General features: G+C 40.0%; 1 protein-coding gene across 6 annotated transcripts in view; it reads right to left on the bottom strand.

Moving 5' to 3' along the window:
- TDRD7 (tudor domain containing 7) overlaps positions 1-22,235 on the bottom strand; it is a 53,211-nt gene that overhangs the window by 1,596 nt on the left and 29,380 nt on the right. For 4 of the 6 annotated variants that reach the window (XM_074857228.1, XM_074857229.1, XM_074857227.1 and 1 more), the window contains 10 exons: positions 13,516-14,096; positions 9,355-9,541; positions 7,649-7,760; positions 6,573-6,775; positions 6,292-6,426; positions 4,032-4,115; positions 3,736-3,870; positions 3,286-3,396; positions 1,557-2,047; positions 1,080-1,240 (listed from right to left, as the gene is read on the bottom strand). In XM_074857228.1, the coding sequence (XP_074713329.1) occupies positions 1,080-1,240; positions 1,557-2,047; positions 3,286-3,396; positions 3,736-3,870; positions 4,032-4,115; positions 6,292-6,426; positions 6,573-6,775; positions 7,649-7,760; positions 9,355-9,541; positions 13,516-14,096 (2,200 nt within the window). The remainder of the gene's footprint in view (positions 1-1,079; positions 1,241-1,556; positions 2,048-3,285; positions 3,397-3,735; positions 3,871-4,031; positions 4,116-6,291; positions 6,427-6,572; positions 6,776-7,648; positions 7,761-9,354; positions 9,542-13,515; positions 14,097-22,235) is intronic. The other 2 variants (XM_074857230.1, XM_074857232.1) reach the window with 2 other exon arrangements.

Here is a 22,235-nt window from a genome sequence, read left to right as displayed (position 1 = left end):
AGCAGGAAAATTGTATGACTTGCAGGCTTGCTCAGCTGGATCCTGTACTACCCCAGTAGACAGACACAGATAGAAATCAGCTTCATTTCAGCACTGCCCTCCTAGGACCCCAGCCTGTCGGTAACACAACCACCATCACTAGTTTAAAGCAACCCCCCAGGTCACACTGAGGCTTTGTGGGAAAGCAGATCCACAGAAGGTAGCCTAGGACCAGAGCACCAACTCTGCAGACTGTCACTTCAGACAAGCGTATTCTGTAACTGAAGTCTACACTAGTGCTGACCAAACTGTGGCAGAAAGTAGCAGCTGAATAAGAAGAGACGCATACACCTGAAAGCAATGCAGAAATGAAAGAAAAATTCGGAAAGCAAGAAGAGATCAAGTTTGTTTTTTTTTTTCATTCTATGATCAAATGTATGCACACTCTCTACGCCCCATATTCTCAAGGAATTTAATCTTACTTAAGACTGTTGAAAGCCCCCCCCCTTGTGGAGTTTGTTTGAGAACACCAATATATTTCAGGCAACTGTGGATTCCAAATACGCAGCAGAAAACAGTAAATTACAATAGGGGCAAGATATGTAAGAAAAACTTCCCCAGAAACTCAGCATTTAGTTCCTAGCTTTATGCAGATTAGGATAATCAGATCATAAACTCTTATCAACAGATATATCAGAACTTTCACACTTCATAATGGGCTATGTTTAAGGATCCAAAAACAATTTAGTTTTGATTTCCTTATGTCCTTTGCGTATTAGACATCACACACATTAAATGATAAATATTTTTGACAATGAAAAGCAGCTGCTGGGAAAGTGTAAGCAACCTTCAGTTTTATACATCGTAACTAAAAGTGCTGCATTAAAATAAAACAGAACCATCACCACCTATGTCAAGATGTCAAGAAGAAAAGCAGAGCTACTTTGATGACATAAACATGCATGCATTAAGTATGTTTTTGCAAGCAGGTACATGCTTACTTTATTAAAAATCAATCACATCACTAACCTTTGGCTTTGTCCACTTTACATTTCTATTCATTTGGTATCCCCACTGATTTGTAAATGCTTACTACCTACCTGCAAGCTGAGCTGTTATAGCTTGGAAAGGTAGTTTTCTAAATGTATCCATGAGTGGCTGTACTTTCTCTATGCTGACAAATTCATGTTTACCATAGTCGAGCTCATATACTGACAAAAACCCATTTCTAAGAATTCCTTTTATTATGACCCTGTACCACCTAAAAAGGGGGAGAAAAAGAATAGTCAATCTGAACATGCTGTCAAGGCACCAGAAAAATAATACACGACCAAAAGATCTTAACCAACATGTCTCAGGCTTCCTAGATCTGGTATTACCTGAATAGAAGTCAACTCTTCCAACTACAATCTGGAAGCATGAAGAGACTACAACCTCATTTACTCCCTTAATCTCTCAGACATCACTGGACATCTGCCACCTTGTTAACAATGCAGACAAAGCACACCTAGGCTTGCCTAGCTTAGCAGAGCTAAGCTTGCCTTCAAAGATTTGTACAATACAAAGTATGTACTTACTGATTTTCAATTTTAGCTGCATACAGCTTGTTTTTTTCAATGTTCACAGGTTTCTCTTCTGCCCTGCTGTAGTACAAGATCATTTCTTCCATTAGGGCTTCCAGATTATGTAGCTCTTTCCAAGGCTGGAGAATAAAGTGACCTGGATGGCAGGCGACCGAGACATAGACATCCATGAGCTCACCAGTCTTTGACAAGGGTAGAGGTGGAGGCATATCAATGGTGGACACTGCACTGCTGAGTTCTCTGGATGAATCAGAGAAACTCTTCTCTAGCCTTCCACTAGTTAACCGTAGAGCTGAAACAGCATCACTTGTCACTTTTGTGGAGGTAGTCCCACTGGCTGTAACACTTAAGAAAACATCTTTCTGATGCTTCCACAAGTCTGCATTTTTGATCTTTTGATTGACGCTATGATCCATGTCTGGGAAATTCTCTGGAGCAAACAAGTAAACGTGTGCAATCGCCTTTGAACCATCCTGTTTAACCACCTTGGAAAACAAAATACAGCTTAACTTCCAGTTAAGAACTATTAAAAGCACATCCGATTTTGTACAGGAGACTAAAACCTTTAACAGAAAAGCAGCAACAGTTCATTGCATTCTATATGCACAGAAGCATTTTCAAGGTTCTCTCAAATATGTTAATGAAGTTGTTGGATAGTAAGCAACTCACAGTAAGCAGCTAAAAAGAGCATTTGCAGCTACCCCACTAATGTAAAGCTTCCGGGTTTGTATCATGCATAATTTTCAACCACTGTCATAAAAATACTTCCTATTTAACATCAGATATGCTAGCGTTATTGATAGTAAAGCACTGAAATTTTAATTTGACAAAGTATATAACATTTCTTCACAGATTTTTCTGCTGGTTTTCCTAGCCAGGAATAAAAACTTTCCACAATTAAAGTGGAAACTGTTATTTAATCAAGCAAAAATTAGTACCAAACTCAAACTATCTTGGAAGAGGATGTTTAGAAAAGCCACATTCAACAGTCATAAGTCCCAGACTAGAGGAGCTATGTTTTAACTATATGGTCTCCAGTGTTAAAGCAAGCAAAAAAATAAAGGAACAAGTGCTGTGACAGTATCTGAAATCAAATTTTTAAGAGGAAATCAGCTTTATGTAGTCTGTAGCTAGTAATAGATTTCCTTTAGAAGGGTGTTTTCAGTTAATTAAACTGGACAGGATACACTGCAAGTGGAAATAATTTTATGTCAAAGATAACAGAAGTTCTAAGTATACAATAGCATATACTAAATTACACTGGATTAGAAAAAGCAAACAAAAAATAAAGCTGCTTTCTAAGGCCAGAAGGACAAAAAGCTATGCTCATAAGAGGCATAAGATACTTCAAGATTAACTCAACAGTTTTATCTTTTCATGTGGTGAAACATTAGCAACTGTGTTTCTTTCTTATCAGTTGGTAAAATAACTCTAGCTGCATATTTGGACTGGGACAGCAAAATGTGAAAGGCTAATGTGAAAGCTGTTAAATTCTTGAGGGGAAAAGAGAAGCTTCCAACAGGCTTAAGCAAGTAAATTTTATGCCAAATATCCTAAGAAAATGATTTTGTATAGAATTTATATCCAAGAGCTAGCTACAAACTTCTAAACTTCTTTATCAAAAATCAAGTTTGATGAGTGGTTAAGCTTCTAGAGTTGTTCTTTCAATGCTCTTTCCACACGCCTGTGGATTTCAAGTCACATAGGCATTTTGCCTATTTACCTTCATGCTAAATTCAGGACAATTCATTACAGTGTCTCTCAGCCACAGTACAGCATCTGGAGTCCACATGCCAGTGTTAGGAGGCAGATCTGCTAGGCAGCATTTTATAGCCTAAGAACAGAATCAAGTATATAAGGTATAATTTACTAATATGGAGACTAGTCCACAAATTCCTATTCACAGAAACTTCATTGATGCTGACAGATTCAACAATGTATGACAAACAAACAGAGGAACATGCAAAACTAGTACCATTACACACACACAACATTCTGTCGATAACATAGGACTACATTATGATTTATTTCAGGCAAAGATGCACAATGAAATACACTCCAATGCTGAATGCTATTAAACAAAACAAGATTTCATTACACAATCCTTGAAGTACCAGCACTACAAACACTGCCAAGAGATCTAACATAGGTTAGCTTTAACATGTCTTTATACCTGAGGAGGTATTGCAATTACTTCTCTCAGGAATTGTGGTGGGATTTCTCTAAGCTCTGATACTTTTACAGTTGCAACTGTTCCAGTATCCAAGAACTGCACATCAAGTGCCCGTCTAGTGTGAATAATTCTTATCTGAAAGAAGAAAGCAAGAGGCTAATTTTGCGGTTAAAAACACAACAGTGACACATACACTATCACAAGTTTCACAGAAACTAAGGATTCAGATTTAGCTGAACAAAAAGAACAGCCATTTCTATGTGGGAAAAATGTAGATGTTTTTGAATACTTCTTACCTCTACACGTGCCCATCTTCCTTTGGAAGGAAACAAGCAGATTTTGCCACAGAAAGGCAGTGATACATTAAACTCAGGTGTCTGCTGCAAATACAAAAGCAGAAGTTAAAAAGCGTAGAGCTATTACAATCTGGCACTCAACTAACCATTTCAAAAGCCACACATGAAATAAACAGTTCTGAGAAGCAAAAGTCTGTTTCAAACACGAAGTCTCTTTCCAGCCTCAGGAGCATTTCTTACCATGTTGTTTTAAGCTTCCCCAATTGGTAAAGCTTTAATTCCAAGCTGTGTATCTTACAGGGAAACTGAGAGAATATAAAGTGCCAGGGGAAAAAAGCCACATTTGGAAACACAGAATATGAAATCACCCACGATTACTTTAATGTTCTGAAAAGCAAGAGCAGTTTAGAGCTGTGACAGACAACTGAAGAAGCTCCTGCCTTCATGTTCTAGAACACATCATTTGGTGAGATACTTAACAAAACAAATTTACTACTGCCTCAAATGAAAGTCTCAGGGGGGTGACATTCACCATGATGATCCTAAATAACAAGACAGTGGCTACACTATAAAAAGCATTGAAGAAACTCCATTTGAAGACCCGTCAACACCTCAGTTTGTTTAGATTCTCGGGCAAAATAAAAACTCTCAAGACAAGCTGCAAAGCCAGGATTGCTTATTTTACCCCTCATATACAGATTGATATTAAAAGATTCTGAATGTCAAGGTCTCGTTGATAGCTACAGCAACCTAACATACACTCTGTCCAGAAAATCTGAACTTTTGAAATACCTGCCTGGCTGCCTGCCTTTGTGTTGCTAAACCTTTCAGGGTTCTGTATGCTTTCCTCCAGTGTTTAGCTCGCTTGAAACTGAATCTTGGTAACTGAGACATGTTCCATATAAAGTATTTCCAGATGGTGTGTGCTCCACAATAGGTCTAAAGTTCAACTTCTACACCTAAAAACACTTTGACAGAGTAGTTTCACAAGCAGCAGTTCTAACAGGACCTTCAAGGATCTGCATTTCATGGTTTGATTCTCTAAGGCTCAGCTGAATGTTGAACAAATTAGATTCTCTTAAGATTTCTTTTCTTTTGTATAAATTCTCTTGAGTCTAGTAAGGGTTGTTGGATGTGTCTGTAAATGGCCAGTGGAATGTCAGACTCCTCTGCCACATGCCTATTTTAAGGCAACATAAGACTTTTGAAAATGCCTCCTGTATATCAGTTCTAGTTGAAATTAGCCACATTATTCAAAAGCTAAGGGTACAAGGACAAGATACATAGCAGATCAGACCAAGGCCATAGAACCTCCAAGGAAGCAAAGCTAAAAAGAACAGACCTTGTTTACATTGCTTTTATTGTCACTTTGCATGGTGTGCTGTGGGCCAGGCTGTTTACACACCTGAACTCCTGGGAATACAACTGAAGATTGGCGAGGAGGATTGTAAACATGCTCAAGTCACTTGCAGCTGGGGGTGTCGAAAAACACATATTATCACACTAATTGTTGCTTAGCCCTGTGTGTTTGATGGGTAGAGTATCTGTGTTTAGGTAACATAGGCCTGTGAGAAACTCAGAGGCACCTTATTGAACATCCTTGAGATCCCTGCCCTGCTGTGGGAAAGATCAAAGCAGTGGAAAAGTACACCTGCGAAAATCCTGGATATATACACACAAAAGCTGCAGGCCCAAGATCTTTTTTTTTTCCTTCTCCTTTCCCTGACTAGCCAAAACCAAGCTCTGTGGTGTCTGCATCTTTGCTTGCATGTCTCTGCCCAAGTGTTGCTGTGGAGAGCTCTCGGGTCATGAGATAACAGGAATAAATTTACTCTTTCATTTCATCCATAGTTTTTGTGGTTATTCCTGCGTCCTGCCTGTGCCAGCTCACACAGAATGCCATCATGTAAGTAAAACTTCCAGAAAAAAAATATGGCAGTATCTCAACAGGCTTTATACCAATCTGATGCAGTTTTCATTAGAAGCTTCCTATTATGAGCCATATTGTTACTGTTCTAACCATCCAAGGAAAGTTATAGGTAGTTACTGAAGCCTTAGAGACAGCTTGTGAGCAAGAAAGCATCAAAAGACACTCTTCATGCTGAAGGATGCACCCCCAAAAAAATAGGAAGAGAATTTATAGCCTTTTTGAATAGTCTATGGCTACCTCAGAAACTTGAACTTATGTGCAAGGAAAATGATAGGTACACTCTGAAGAAAGGTTACATGACTTTGCCACTTCTCTCACCATAGAACCTACCTTGTAATGGAAGTAGTCTTCTAGTTTCTGCAAGATTTCAGAAAGTCTTGACAAGCCTTTAGATGGCACTTGGCAATACAGGCTTCCATCAGAGAAAACACTGGTTACTCTGACATTTGTATATAGTGCATCTGCCTGCAACGGTAAGATTTTGACAAGAAAGGGGGGGAAAAAACCACACACACCAACTTACCAAATTTCTGAGTACTGTTTTTTGTCCATCCAAGACCTTAGCAGTCAATAATTTTTAATGAACTAAGAAGGAAACAGGAAAATGGTACCTGTAAGTGCAGTTCCAGGGACTTGTCATACAGTGCCTTCAGACAAGTAGCATTGATGTTGATATCGTCTTCTCCGGAAGTGTCATAGAGAACAAGAAGAGGAATATCACTCTTTTCCAATATTTCCACAGCAAATATCTTGGAGCATGTCTGTGATTCCACAGCCTTTACTAGGACAGGATCATCACAGAAGACTTCCAGTCCTGTAAGACAAACCATACTTTTTATGTATCACCATATTCAAAGGGAAAAATAACAACCAGGTCCGTGTTCGCAACAGGAATCTTTCAAAGAATCAGGATGTAGCAGCCCTACTTGCATTCTGCTTAATTTCTACCTTTTTTAACACAGAAAGCCATCTTAGGGGGTGGGGGGGAGAAAATAAAAGAAAAAGATCCTTCAGAAAGACTCTTCAGAAAGACTCTTCAGAAAGAGTCAAGGCAAATGTGTAGAGAAAAAAAGGAATGCACCCAAGTATTAAAAAAACAACCAACCAAAAGTGCTCATTCATGGCAATTTTATATATTTAAAATAAAATATTTTTTAAAAGTTAGAAATGCCTACCAGCTTTAGGAAGGTAAATAATTCCCAACAGAGCTTAGGAAGTCCGCAAGTGTGCAAGTACTGAAAGAGGAAGGATCACTTTACAATAGCTAAATAGGATCACATTTACGAATACTGCCTGACCTGACCACAACAAATGTGCCTCATTTGTGGAAAAAGGAGTTGTGCTAATACATTGCTTCACACAGCAGCAAACATTTCCTTATATTTCTTTAGGCTTGCATATCTTAAACCAACAAAGACATCCAAGCTAAGTGCAGAGACAACTAAGCTCCATACAGTATCAAGGTCTAAATATCAAGGTCTTCTAATACCAAAGTTTCTCTATAAAGTTCTCCTGCACGTCCTTCCTTCTTTCCATGCCTACCAGTGTCTGCTTAGGCTAGCTGTCTTGGACAAAATCTAACATAAAGAGAGTTATTGCAAACAAGGACCAAAACTCCCAAACTGAGACGCTTCAATCCATAAATCGTGAACAGCAAGCTGTATAGTCAACACTGGCTTTCTCTTACCTGCCAGTTTACACTTTGCAGCTTGAAATGGAAGTGAATGGAACTGTTTCTGTAGTTTGTACACACTGTTGCTTTCAACAAACTCACTGAAGCCATGATCAACATAGCATACCTGATAGTGGAAAAGGGAATAAAAGCAGAAGATCATGAATACAATTGTCAATATGTTTTCTTGAGTCTAGGGAAAATATATTCAGTTACCACATTCTCTGTGCAGCCCCAGACAAATCACTTTTCACTAATTTAGTATTATATAATGCCATTTATTTCACTGCTTGAATGTTCAGAGTTTTCTGGGAAAGCCACCTTCTCAAGATCTCAAGATCTCTGTAAAACCATCCTCTCCGACTGTTCCACAGAATCTCAACTCTTAACAGGAACAGTGCTGGAAGGACTCGGCACATATTACACCAAAATACATGAAGAAAGGTAATAAAGCAGCAATTTTTATTTGTAAAGTTTTGAAAGTGTTGTAAAGTCAAAATACCACAAATTGTAAAGTTTTGAAGTGTTGGAAAGTCAAACACCACAGAAACAAATGCCTTTTCTTTTTACAGCATTAAGAGAATCATTTTGATTTATGCTTATAGTAACTTTGATACAAATACCAGTCAGTGCAGGAGACTAGTAGGAAAACTGCTGATTGGCAACAAGCAATTGGAGCCAAAGTGAGAGAAAGAAGGCTTTGACAGGACTTTTTACAACTCTTGTTCTAAACTCTACCATGCAAAATGTCTGCACACCAAACACTGAGAAGGGAGTCTGAACACTGTGTCAGAGGATAATCAGCAAATGTTGCGATAAAGCAGTAGCCTTATTTGGCTGATAGCTCTAGCTAGAGAGAAATTAGAGGCAAGCTTGCTACCAGGGTCCTTGCAACTACTCTAAACCCAACAATCTTTCACAAAATCAAGTTCTGACATCCCCCTTCAAATTTCAGCTGAAGGGTATCACACTAACTTTCAGAAAAACCTCAGTTTTAATACATGTGTTATTTAAATGTTTATGAAATGGATCAACTTTAGAAGTATGTTAAGCAGACCTGGGTAAAAAGTCACCTAACTGGGTGAAGAAACAAAAAATAAAAAGATATCATTAATGTTTGACTAGGCAAGAAATAATTGAGATGTTTGAAACTTTTTTTACATTTCTATCATATGTTCTAGTTTCATTGCTGATGGCAAGAAGAGTCTGCTTGGCCCAGGAAAAGTTTAACAGAAGAGTTAAAATAATCTCAAAGGGGTTTAACTAAAATGCATGCTACAAACGGCTCCCAGAATACTAGATCTGCCTGGAAGGGAACACACGTATATCCTTCTCATTGTCTTGCTATTTAGTGCATGTAATAGATATTTCAGTACAATATGATCTATGAGCAAGCGAATTTCGTTTTTCCCTTTCCCTTTCTCTGTCCCACACCAAATAGTGCTACCACACCCATTCCTCCTAGACTGTCAGAGGTACATTTTCAGTACAAAACAAAACCCCCAAACTCAAACTACTTATGGAAAAAAACCTGAAAGACCATTTAATTTTGGCAATCACATAACTTCAAAAAAAGTCCTAATTTCTCATACAACTGAAAATAGAACTACTTCAGGGCAAGAAAGGAAAGAATGCTAGTGTAGCATATTTAGGAATCGACTATCTAAAAACCAAGATTATTTCAAGCCTTCCTCCAAGTGCCAAAAGAAGTAATTGCTTGCCTTTATTCTGTTGTCTTCGAGAGAAATTATCCGAGCACGCAACCAGGCATCTTCTTCAGCATGTACTGCAACAAGTTGCTCAACGCTCAGAGATTGAGCTAGTGACACTGTACTGTTCTGACTATAGTATGCTTTCATGTCATCTTCCATTTGTTCCTGGGCAGAAGAATAATCTTTGCCTACATACCTACAGTATTTTACAAAAAAAACACCACAAGAGTTAGGATGCAACTTCAAAAAGCTGAATTAAAAACTAAGAACATTTTTATGCATATATGAATACGAGTAAATTATGGATATATACATTTTCTAAGCACATCAGTAACCAAACTCTTTCCCCGTTAACAGGGCTATAGAAAAGCAACTGACATAAAATTTAGTACTTTTGTTGACAGCTAGATGTGGTCCAGCAGTGTATAATCTAACACGCTGAACTGTTTTTTTAGTAAGACCTCTTACTTGATTATTACAATCATGTAGACCAGCTTGACCACAAGTGCAGAGCAGTATCTGGGACCAAGTATAAAAGAGAACTAATATGTCATCTCTGATGTTAATCGGTCATTAAAAAACACAAGCTTACTCAGCTTTTCACTAAGGTTCATCAAAACTAAGGCATCTAAAATAACTTTACAAATCAGATGTCAAACCATGTGCTGTTTACTCTCAGCCTTCAGAACAAACCTGATATTAGGCTGCTGATGTAATGGTTCATACTGAAGCAGTTTGTGTTGCATAGATACTCTTTCATAAAGTATATAAATTTACTGAAAACTCAAAATGGGATGTTCTGAGTGCTTCAGAAAAAGTCAGATCAGAGCAAACAAAAGGAAAACTTATTCCCTAATTTGTATTAATAGCTACTGTTTTAACTTGTTCATAGAGTGATTAATACTGCTCATTTCTACCACACAGTTTAGGTTTTCATCCTACAAAAATCCAGGTTATATTTTCATCCTATAAAAATCCAGGTTTATTCTGAAGGTCTGCTATATGCCCAGTATTACTGCAGATACTGTACTATGACATACTATGCTAACTTTGATATAAAGATTAAGTTAAATCTGATCACATTCCAGGGAACCCTCATTTTCCTAAAGACAGCCTGCTACCTCACCATCCAGTTATATATTGCTTTTCAGAATGACAGCCCTTTAGTTTCTATGCAAGCACTCCTCTACTTCATAATGGACATGGAGTGGGGCAACAGTCATGTATGTGCTACTTAAAAGTTTCTTAACAGTTTCATAAATATACTTAACAGACAGTACGAATATCTTAACAGAAATTAGAAGAATCTTAGAGAATTTCATGCCTCACTGTTTCTGGTAATAGGTGAGCATCATACTGAAGATGTTTTTGGCTGCTCACAGCCAACTGAAAAATCATTTTTCAGATTTTTCAGAAAAGCATCTTGGAAAGCAATCTCAAAGAATTGTGTTAGAGACTAATCTATGTGCAAGTGGACAGACACTGCAAGTGCTCATTCAGCAAAATTCTTAGTCTCAACTGGAACCAATTCACATGTGAAGTAAAGCTTACTACTTCATTGTGAAAGGAACAGAGGGGTATGCTTCCATAGTGAAACAAGCTATACTTTGTCTACTCAAAAAGATAAAAGAAGCAGAAAACAGTATCTGAACTGTAGCACAGAAACTCGAAGTTGTTGAGAGTAAAAGGTGATAGTTAATTATTTCTTGTGAGAATTCAATTGTAGCACCTAGCATATCAACTCTGCCTTCAATAATACTGTTTTAGACGTATAGTAGCAAATATCTAGCAGTGTTTCTATCACCTCACTTTCATTCTGATTTCCTCAGAATTCTTACAGAACTGTACCACTCAAAATTGAAATAGCACCAACCTTCCAGCTTTGTTTTAATTAGTACTGCAGTTGAAAGGTTTCAGCCAAACAACACTTAGCCACATACCAAGAAAGTAAAGAGATATTGCTCCATCTTCAAGATGGAAAGAGGAATCTTGATTTTATTGATCCTGCAAAATCAACATCAACCAATGGCTGCTACACGCTTCTTGTGTAGATGTGGAGAAAGTGACTGTTAGCACACGCATGGGAAGGGTAATTCCATGCGTTGTTTCCTTCCTATACGTCTACATGAACATTTTCTTGTCATGGCAAAAAACCTACTCCTTTCAGGGCTAGTTTCATCTTGAAGATAAATGACCTTGCCCATGAAGTACATAGACAACCCTAAGTAGTAATTTCTGTATCTAGGGCCAAGAAACCACTAATCACTACCATGTACCTTCACAGAGCTGACAAATTAATATTGTCGAAGAACCATGGTCCAAAATTTGGGAACTGCTGCTTTATAGAAATTTTAACATCATCACCCTGAGCTCATCAATGTCATACAGTAGTTCAATCCACAGGACTTGAAGCATTTCCCCAAATAATCCTTAAAATAACAGATGAGAAAGCTAAGATTTTTTACTCCACATATCAGCAAGTTATCAATGCTGCCAGGATTAAAAGGTGTACAGTGAGAAGGAAAAAGTTTTGCAGAGTTAAGTCCCACCTGCATAGTAAGCTGGAAGTAAGAGACAGGTAATATGTTCCTGTTCTTCCCAATATAAAACATATAATATGCAATATGCATCGTGTCTAACTGTTTCAGTATCTCTATGTACAGATGATTACGTATCTTAAATTGGCTGTCTTTCCTGGCACTATTTGTTTTCATCATCTTTCATGTCTTAGACTAAATTCAAACAGGGCTTTCACAGGAACAACCTAAAACGTAAAGCCTCTCTTTTCTTTGAGGTAGTTCCTCCTCTTGTGATTTCTTTTTTTAAGTTTAGGCTCACTCACAAATTCCAGCTGGGTCTTCTTTGCTAAAATAACTGACTCATTCATTTGGAAATAGTACAAATGTTAATGATGAATTAAGATTCTTGTCTTAAATTATGCTTTTTGGTAAGACCAGTATACAAAATAAATGTATATGCAATGTACAAAAAAGTCTTATCTGAGAAAAAGTACAATATAGGAATGTTGCTAGCAGCTAAAACAAAGATGGCAACATTCTCAAATGAGAATTTCTCTCATAATCCCCAATTATGGGAATTTTCACTACAGATTATCAGACATTAAGATTCCATTACTTCAGGGAACCAAAACAGTGGACTGACACAAGGTTGAGTATTCCAATACATTACTGATAGCCAGAGAGAAAAAGAATATCTGAATTTCAGCCTTAAGGCTAGTGTGTTGAATATTGCCAACCAGCAATGAGGAACAGGGTATTAGTTTCATAGTGAAAGGATCTCTAAGTGAACTGCACACATACTTATTCTGATCCTAATCAGGACCTCTGAGAATGACTGAAAGCTGAAACTGCAGAAACTAGTGGGGAAAAAACAGAGCTGTCAATATAGTATATTACCATAACGTTGCTCAATTCATCCTTTGAAGTGACATATAAAACTTTTTAAGATTAGGCTCAATTTGAAATAATTTTCAAAATTAAATATCCTCTACAAAAAGTGGTGGTTTTTTTGTTTGGTTCATTCTTTTTTTTTTAAGTTTTAAAGAACTGCTAGGATTTGTGTGTTTTATCCCAACAATGAGGTACAGAAAGCTTATCATAGTATTTCCTGAAACAGTACAATAACATATACACAAGATAGCCACTACAGGCCACTTGTTACAATGTCCTCTAGGGCTGGGCTGATTAGCAACCAAACCAAGAAGCACCGGTAGTTTATTGTTGGATGGAAGCTCATCTGTCCCCAAAAGTGAAAACTGCAGTGTAATCTGAACACAATCAAGTCTCACCTAGTTAGTAGTAAGTCACTTATAGAAGTAAAATATATTTTAATAAGTATTGCAGCAATATCTGAATACTACTATGTGTTATAGTAAGGTTATTTTAAAAGGTCTTCCAACAGCAGGTCAAATCTGCTTTGATTCTCAGACAAGCTAGTAATAGAACTGATCAGCTCAGCACAGAAAAAGTTTCAGAAAATTTCCATTTAAGCACACAAACAGAAGGATTCTTAAGTTTCATTTTCAAAATAAGTAAATAAGAAAGTCCTGCAACCTCCTGTTCATCTGTTCCCTTATGGCAGACCTGCACCATATAAATATATGGATTTATAAATAAAGCAAAAAAGATAGATTATGAAGTACAAACTTGCCTAATTAGGACCTCATTAGTGTTTTTCAGTTCTAACACCATGACAGACACAGATCCTTCTGATGGAATGATTAGAGGAGGAACAGTTATGTTCTCTGGATACTGGTCCTTGGGTTCTTCATACTGTTGTTCAGCTGTGGCCTTCACACCATCATGCCTCTGGACTTTCTCAGTGACATTCAGATTTTCATCAATGCGTCTTTGGGGTTTAGCATAAAGGATGGCCTTTCTGGGGGCTTCAGATACATAGTCCACTACACATACATCTGAGAGCAACTCTAGATTATTTAGAATGTCTTCTGGAAATTTTACTTGGTAAGCATCTTGGTACAATTTAGGAAGCGCATTAGCCCAAAGACCACTGGAATACTTCAGCAAGATGTTAACAACTTTCTGCTTGAAGTCACTAGTAAGTGATGTAGGTGTGGTCTCCGTATTTGGTTTTAACAAAGGGTCTACTTTTGAAGAAGTAACATTATGAGATGCCTTTTCTTGCTCTGTATCACTTTTTGCTATTGGTGGTATTTTCTTAGCAGGATAAAGAAGCCCATCCATCTGATCACCCCTGTGTACTTTCTCCACCTTGGAAAACAAAAAGTAGAGTAAATAATCAGTTGCAACTCTAAGTCTAAATAATTTTGTCAATTACATTTTTATAACATGCACTTTATACAGACTTAGAAGTGGACATCCACAGGGAACTAAGCTTGAGGCAGTTACTACAGGGTAGTATTTCACATAATGCTTCCTCCTCCATTCTGAAGGATACCAAATGCATTATGACTACATCGGTATAGGCAAATATCTAATCTATGCAATACAACTTGGACTTGCTTCCAAAGTATAATCTCTCTTTTCTCCTAGAAAGACACACTCCAGAAACTTAGGTCTTTTGCACATAACCCCCATCCTGATCTTCTACACAGGTAAGCATATCATAAACAAAAGTTTCTGTCTCAGTTTACTGAGGGAAAGGGAATTTGATTGTATACTTCAAAAAGAGAGGACACGTGTCACGCTGTGTTGTAAGGGCTATCTGCTGTCATGCTCAGGGAATTATTTTTTCTTTAAAAAAGTTCTGAAGTTAAGGAAGAAATTTCTGGATTATAATAAATTTTGTAATAAATTTGATTAGGCCATTTTAAACCATGTCCATAGCCTCTCTCCAGACCCAGCTGTTTTGCCAGTCCATGTCTTCACCCTTTCCTAAGTTCAATAATGATCTGAAACATGCTCTGAAGTCACAACCTTGAAAACACCATTTGAGAACTGTAGAAACAAACTCACATAAAATTCCATTTCCTAAGGCTATGCCATTTCAGCCTAGATCAACTTAACCAGAGCTTAGCAGGAATATCTATGTAGAATTGAGATGACAAAAGCTCTCACTGTTTTCACATTGCTCCCAAAGCAAGAACAACTCCTGCAATAAAGGAAGTTATTAAGGTTTACGTATCAAGGTGGAGACCTTGATGTTCCTTCCTCAGAGTAAACAACTCTCATCAGTTTTCTGGGTCCACATCAACCAAAGTCCTTTTCAGAAGCAGATCAACGAACAAAACATTGAGTAGTTGAATCACTTGATACTACTCAGGGGAAGCATTTACTTTATAAACCTTGCTGAAATCAGAACTTTATAATATCCCAAGTGTCCATGCAGAAGATTGAGGAATTTGCTTAAATGACCAGCCAAGGAAACTTTTAGCTCCAGAAAATATCTGGTGTTATCAGGACAACAATCTTTTTGAGAAGGCTGTGCTGAAATGTATGGGAGTTCATCCTGAAAGAAGCTGGGTGCAGAAGTCTACCTTTACGCACCATTTCTCTTAGCTAGCTCTTTTTAACTAGGGCTGCAACAGACGTGAATAAATTTTAGCTGATAGGACTATTAAACCTTTACAGACTGGCAGCAGACTAAAGAGAGAAGATCCTTAGAGACCTTTAAGCCTCTTAACTCCAATAATAGCTCTGAGGTTTTCTAGGCATTGCAGCTCTGTTTTGAAGAGACTGTAGATGCTGACTGAGCAAACCATTTAGAGACAGAAAAATGTCATTTCAGTAAATTGCTTCAGCTTACTTCAGTACAAATAAGCTCAGGTGGAAATCATCAGGCTACTATTTCTTGCCTAGAAGTTAATGTTCAAGATACAACAGACTCCTCCAGAGAGTGATATGGCCAAGACACCTTCAAGGATACACAACACTACACAAACTCTTAATTATATACAAACAGCTTCACTTGTAAGCACCACTTCAAAACAGCCACCCTTTCTTTAGCACAAATTTCTCAACTTGGTTTCCAGTTGAGTTTATAGATTTGCCTGCAAGGTACTTCCCATTAGCATGGCTTGCAAGGCTGCTTTGCAATCACAACATGCCTGTTGTCACTCCTCCATTAGAGAGCGCAAAGCAGTGTCAACAGCTGTCAGAATGTATTATCAGGACAACAGAGACTGAAGTCATTCTACACAGAAGAAAAACATGTTTGCCCTGGGCCTCAATAACAGAGGGAGCTCTTAAAAATTAAAATCTGGAGCCCAAAATAGTAAAGCTTCAAATAAAAAAATACCCACAAGATAAATACTGACACTGCAACTAAGGCAGTGGAATGAAAAAGAAGAGCAAGTCCATTCCCTCTGACATACACAGAAGGGATGAAGACAGACATGCTTCTGTATGTGTTGCTAGGACAAAAGCTTTGTATATGTGTGCTTGACAACATGCAAGTAAACCACTACACTAACATATATAATCAAAAGAAAGGATCACCTTTGCAATGCCAGAATGACCAAGATAACACCAAGTCTTGTTTAATTGTGCATACAGTGATGATCAAAGAGCAGATACACTGGCAAACTCCTAGAGCATCAGTACCTTCCAGGAAGGAAGTGGAGAAAAACACCTTGAAATGAGAGCTTCTAGTCACAGAAAGTGTCCTTCACTTTCAAGGTTACATTCACAACTAGCATATGCAGCTATTTTCTGCCATTTATCTGGGAAAGGAAATGCACAGTGGAAGTTGGCATTTGATGTCAATGACAGAGTCTCATCATATGTGGCAAACAGGAAAAGTCTGATTCCATGATTCCTGGTATCAAACAGGTCCTCAAAGACTGCTCTAAAATACACTGATCAGAACTATCACTCTAATCCAGTGAGAATAATTCATCAGAAGTGAGATGCATGAATTCCTCCAGATCTGATTTCAATCTGCAACACAGAACCTAGCTACCATGGCACATGTACCACAGACTGCACACAGACATGTTTTGCTGAGAGGCATCTTAGACAAATGCTTTAATGTGAAGGCAGCGCTCATCTACCTGACTTTCCTCAATAGTACATGAAGTTCAACTCCCAGCAAGCTGGAGCTCAAAGCAGTGAGGAAGGTATTCCTGGCCTTGATCAGCAGTAACTTGCATCCATACACTTGGCTGACAACATCTTTTCTCTGGAGGCGGCACTACAACTCCAGGTTCCACTGTTTTCTCCTATCATTCTACAGTACAGCTCTCCCTAGGCAATGGTGAGATGCTGCTTCAACACTGACATCTATTCCTCCCTGCTCTTCCAAGTAGCTGCCTCTGAAAGCAACAGTTTAAGCTACCAAGCTGTTGAATATGCATGCAAAGTAACCAATACTGGGGAAAAAACCCAGACTTGTGCAATGTTCTTGAAAGGCTGAAGATCCCCACTGCACAGGGTGGCATCAGACACAGTAAAGAGTTGTGCTGGTTTTGGCTGTGATAGAGTTAATTTTCTTCAAAGTAGCTAGTACAGGGCTATGCTTTGGATTTTCCTGAAAACAGTGTTGACAACACAGGGATGTTTTCATTACAGCTGAGCAGCGCTCACACAGCATCAAGGTCTTTTCTGCTTCTCACATCACCCCACTAGCGAGGAGGCTGGGGGTACACAAGGAGCTGGGAGGGGACACAGCCGGGACAGCTGACCAAGGGGATATTCAATACCAAATGATGTCATGCTCAGCAATAAAAACTGGGGGAAGAAGAAGAAAGGGGGGACATTTGGAGTGATCGTGTTTGTCTTCCCAAGCAACCATTCCACGTGACGGAGCTCTGCTTTCCTGGGGATGGCTGAACACCTGCTGCTGATGGGAAGCACTGAATGAATTCCTTGTTTCGCTTTGCTTGGGCACGCATCTTTTGCTTTATTTATTAAACTGTCTTATTAAACTCAAACCACAACTTTTACCCTTCTGATTCCCTTTCCCATCCCACCGGGGGGGAGTAAGCAAGTGACTGTGGAGTTCGTAGTTGCCAGCTGGAGTTAAACCACAAAAGTCCTTTTTGGCGTGCAACACGGGGCTCAAAGAGTTCGAGATAAGGGCAGATTTGATTGGAATGTGCCAGATATTGAATTTATAACTGTTATTGCTGTTTAGCTCTTAATTGCCAAGCTCCTGTGCTTGCCATGGGGCTTGCTTGCCTTACTGTATAACAAGTCTAATACTTGTTAGTGGCTGCTTGCTGTAATGCATATCTTATACATGTAATGCACATCTTGCTCTGCTGTGCCTTGGAACATTTTGATAACAGTAATGGCCATGTGTCTGGGGTGGCAGACAGCCAGGGCATCACTGCTGCTTCTCTGCTGCCTGTACCGAACAGGCTGGAACTCCAGTGGGAACTCGAGTCAAAGTGTCTGCGAGCTGGGGATGAGTCCCCATGGGAGCAGGACACCCCAAAGTGTCTGTGGCCGTGAATAAGTCCACATCAGAGCAGGTACACCTTGAAGCATCTGTAGTCACGGTTATGCCTGTGCTGCAGCAGGTATACCTCTGAAGGGATTGTGGCCCAAAGATAAGTCTATGTTGGAGAAGGTACACCTCAAAGCATCTGTGGTTGTAGATAAGTCCATGCTGCAGCAGGTACACCCTGAAGCATCAGTGGCCGTGCATGAGGTCATGCTGGAGCATCTCAAAGCATGGGGCCATGGATAAGCTCATGACAGAGCAGGTACAGCCCCAGAGGGACTGCAGCCATGGGTAGGGTCATGTTGGAGCAGGGATACCTCTGAAGGCATTGCAGCCCATGGATAAGCCCCCACCCGCTGGAACAGGTGCCCCTCAAAGTGACTGTGGCTGTGGTTAAGTCCATGCCACAGCATGTATACCCCTGAAGAGACTGTGGCTCATAGATAAGGCTCCACTTGGAGCAGGTACAACCCTAAGGGACTGCAGTCTGTGGATAAGTCCAAACTGGAGCAGGGGCAAGGGGAGGAGTTCATTGCAATGTTAAATCCAATGGTCTGGTCCAAAGGCACCAGGGGTGCAGATTGTATGGAAATACCTTTAAATTGTTGTAACCCAGGATTTGAGCTGCATATTATGGGAATTACTATAGCAGGAGCCCCTTGTTGCCAGCCAGGCTAGGAGCAAGTGGAGGAGTTCACTGCAATGTTAAACCCTGTGACCTGGCCCAAAGGGACCAGGGGCAGAGATTGTAATGTTTGTAATGTAATACAACCTTTAAATTGTTGTAACCCGGGATCTGAGTTGCATGTTATAGGAATTACTATAGCAGGAATCACCTGAACCAATGGAGAACAAGCCTTACAAGAAGAAGTGCAAGTGCAGCAGTGACCCAACCTGAGTTGGCTTTGGTGCCCAGCAACTCCATGAAACACACCACCTCTCTTGTCCCTGAGTGGCCACTGTAACAGTTGGAGCCCAAAGTCATGGACTGAATTAACTCAGTGGACATTTTGTGGAGATTTGTAGACATCTTATGGGCATTTTATGGACATTTTACAGGGGTATGACCCATAGACTAAGGGAATGATATCTGTATTATATCAAAAGATGGAAAGTGGGGTGGTGGTTAATGAGGTTGTACTGGATAGTTTGGGACCTGAGCATGACATAAATGGTATGGAATAAGGGGTGTAGAATGTGCTGGTTTTGGCTGGGATAGAGTTAATTTTCTTCAAAGTAGCTAGTACAGGGCTATGCTTTGGATTTTCCTGAAAACAGTGTTGACAACACAGGGATGTTTTCATTACAGCTGAGCAGCGCTCACACAGCATCAAGGTCTTTTCTGCTTCTCACATCACCCCACTAGCGAGGAGGCTGGGGGTACACAAGGAGCTGGGAGGGGACACAGCCGGGACAGCTGACCCCAGCTGACCAAGGGGATATTCAATACCATATGATGTCATGCTCAGCAATAAAAACTGGGGGAAGAAGAAGAAAGGGAGGACATTTGGAGTGATGGTGTTTGTCCTCCCAAGTAACCATTACATATGATGGAGCCCTGCTTTCCTGCGGAGGTTGAACACCTGCCAATGGGGAGCGGTGAATGAATTCCTTGTTTCGCTTTACTTGCGTGCACGGCTTTTGCTTTACCTATTAAACTGTCTTCATCTCAACCCATGAGTTTTCTCTCTTTTACCCTTCCAATTCTCTTCCCCATCCCACCAGGGGACACTGAGCAAGTGACTGTGTGGGGCTTAGTTGCTGACTGGGATTAAACCATGACAAGAGCTTTTCCTTACAAGGCTGTAGAAGCCCTTTACATCATCCAGTTATAGCTTATCCTTGGGATCCACTCCAGCTTTTACAGCTTCTAGTCCAACATGCAATAAATTGTTTTGCATGGGAAGCTACGACACCTAACTGCTTACCGTAAATGCCAAAAGGACACATTAAATGCTTGTCTTCAGCCAAACTTCATGTCAACTGGGAAGTTGGAACAGTACGGGAGCAGGACTGTAAAATGTTGCCCAGAAAGGCTGTAAAGTATCTGTTATTAATACATGACCATATACAGTCCTGTGCAAACTGCTCATGGTGACCCTGCTTGAGCAGGGGAGTTGCATTAGATAATTTCAAGAGGTCCTTTCCAACCTCAGTGATTCCATGATTCTGTGAAAAGTTTATGCAATGATAGACGAACTGACTCAGTTCTTCTAAGTTTGCCAACGACACCAACTTGTGAGGTGGGGTCGACACGCTGGAGGCAAGGGATGCCATCCAGAGGGACCTGGACAGGTTTGAGAGATGCCCAAACTTCATGAAGTTCAACAAGGCCAAGTGCAAGGTCCTGCCCATGGGTCAGGGCAATCTCAAGCACAAATACAGGCTTTGTGTGTGGATTGAGAACAGCCCTGTGGAGAAGTACTTGGGGGTATTGGTGGATGAAAAGATGGACATGAGCTGGCAATGTTTGCTTGCAGCCCAGAAAGCCAACTGCATCCTGGGCTGCATCAAGAGAAGTGTGACCAGCAGGTTGAGGGAAGGGATTCTCCCCCTCTACTCTGCTCTTGTGACACCCCACCTGCAGTGCTGCATTCAGCTCTGGGGCCCCCCAACATAAGAAGGACGTGGACCTGTTGGAGCGGGTCCAGAGGAGGCCACAAAGATGATCAGGGGCCTGGAGCACCTCCCTTGTGAGGACAGGCTGAGAGAGTTGGGGTTGTTCAGCCTGGAGAAGAGAAGGCTCCAGGGAGACCTTATAGAGGCCTTCCAGTACTTAAAGGGGGCTACAGGAAAGGTGGGGAGGGACTCTTTATCAGGGAGTGTATGATAGGAAGGGGGGTAACAGTTTTAAACTGAAAGAGGGTAGATTTAGATTAGATGTAAGAAAGAAATTCTTCACTGAGAGGGTAGTGAGGCACTGGCACAGGTTGCCCAGAGAAGTTGCGGCTGCCCCCTCCCTGGCAGTGTTCAAGGCCAGGTTGGACAGGGCTCTGAGCAACCTGGTCTAGTGGAAGGTGTCCCTGCCCATGGCAGGGGGTTGGAACTAGATGATCTTTTAAGGTCCCTTCCAACCCAAACCATTCTATGATTCTATGATCATGACTTTCAAATGAATTTCAGTTTTCAGGATGTAAGAACTACCTTCAGAAAAATCACAGGCCTCTTACAATACTAGGGAAAACAAAATAATTTTGAAATGTTTTCGATTTAATAGCCTTTTCAGTTACTAACCCTGACAGGTTTGCCAGTTTCATTAAGCGGGCCCAGAAGAGATCACTTATGATATTCAGACTGGCAATGACAACAAAAAATTTTGGTGGATTCTTCATGGCAAATACAGAAGATACTTTCAGTCCTTCAACTGAAGTGAAAATTTTCAGATGCTACAATGACTCTGAAACCTTTCTATTTCTGGTAGTCATTACTTCTGTACTTAATCAAAATGATAAAATACAAGTCATACTGGGCATAATTTTGTATTTTCTTTTGTTGTTAAACTAAAGGATCCTCATTGCCAAGATATTCCTTGTTCACGTTCAGCTAGTGCTCAGGGCTGGGGTGGTAAACTCTGCAGAGTTCAGGAGTGTCTTTAGGTTGCCCCCTTCTGCCCATCTTCTTTGCCCTCCCACTTCATTACCTTGCACATCACAGTGAAGATAATTATTCTCCACAGTTCCTTGTGCTTTTGAGACTCTGACTTCTGAAAACACACAGTTACAAGTGAAACTCTGTGATGCAATAAGCCACCTGAGCCACTCTAACAACTCCGTACTGTTGAAGGCTGCCCTTATTCCTCACATCCTTATGCCAGCACTCAAGATCAGCTGACACCTTTGTCAGCTGTTCTTTTTGGCTGCACTAATTTTTACCTCATAATGCAGTGAAGTCTTCCTAAGGGGTCAGAGAAGTGCAAGATTTAACAAACAAGGAGTTGCAGGAACAAGGAAAGGTGCTGTCAAACGGAGTCTACTTCATTTGGTGGTTCATCATGTTGTCTAACC

Source organism: Strix uralensis, chromosome Z, assembly GCF_047716275.1.
Source record: "Strix uralensis isolate ZFMK-TIS-50842 chromosome Z, bStrUra1, whole genome shotgun sequence".
NCBI lineage: Eukaryota > Metazoa > Chordata > Aves > Strigiformes > Strigidae > Strix > Strix uralensis.
The sequence above is the reverse complement of the archived record's forward strand: the minus strand, read 5'-3'. Positions and strand labels throughout refer to the sequence as shown.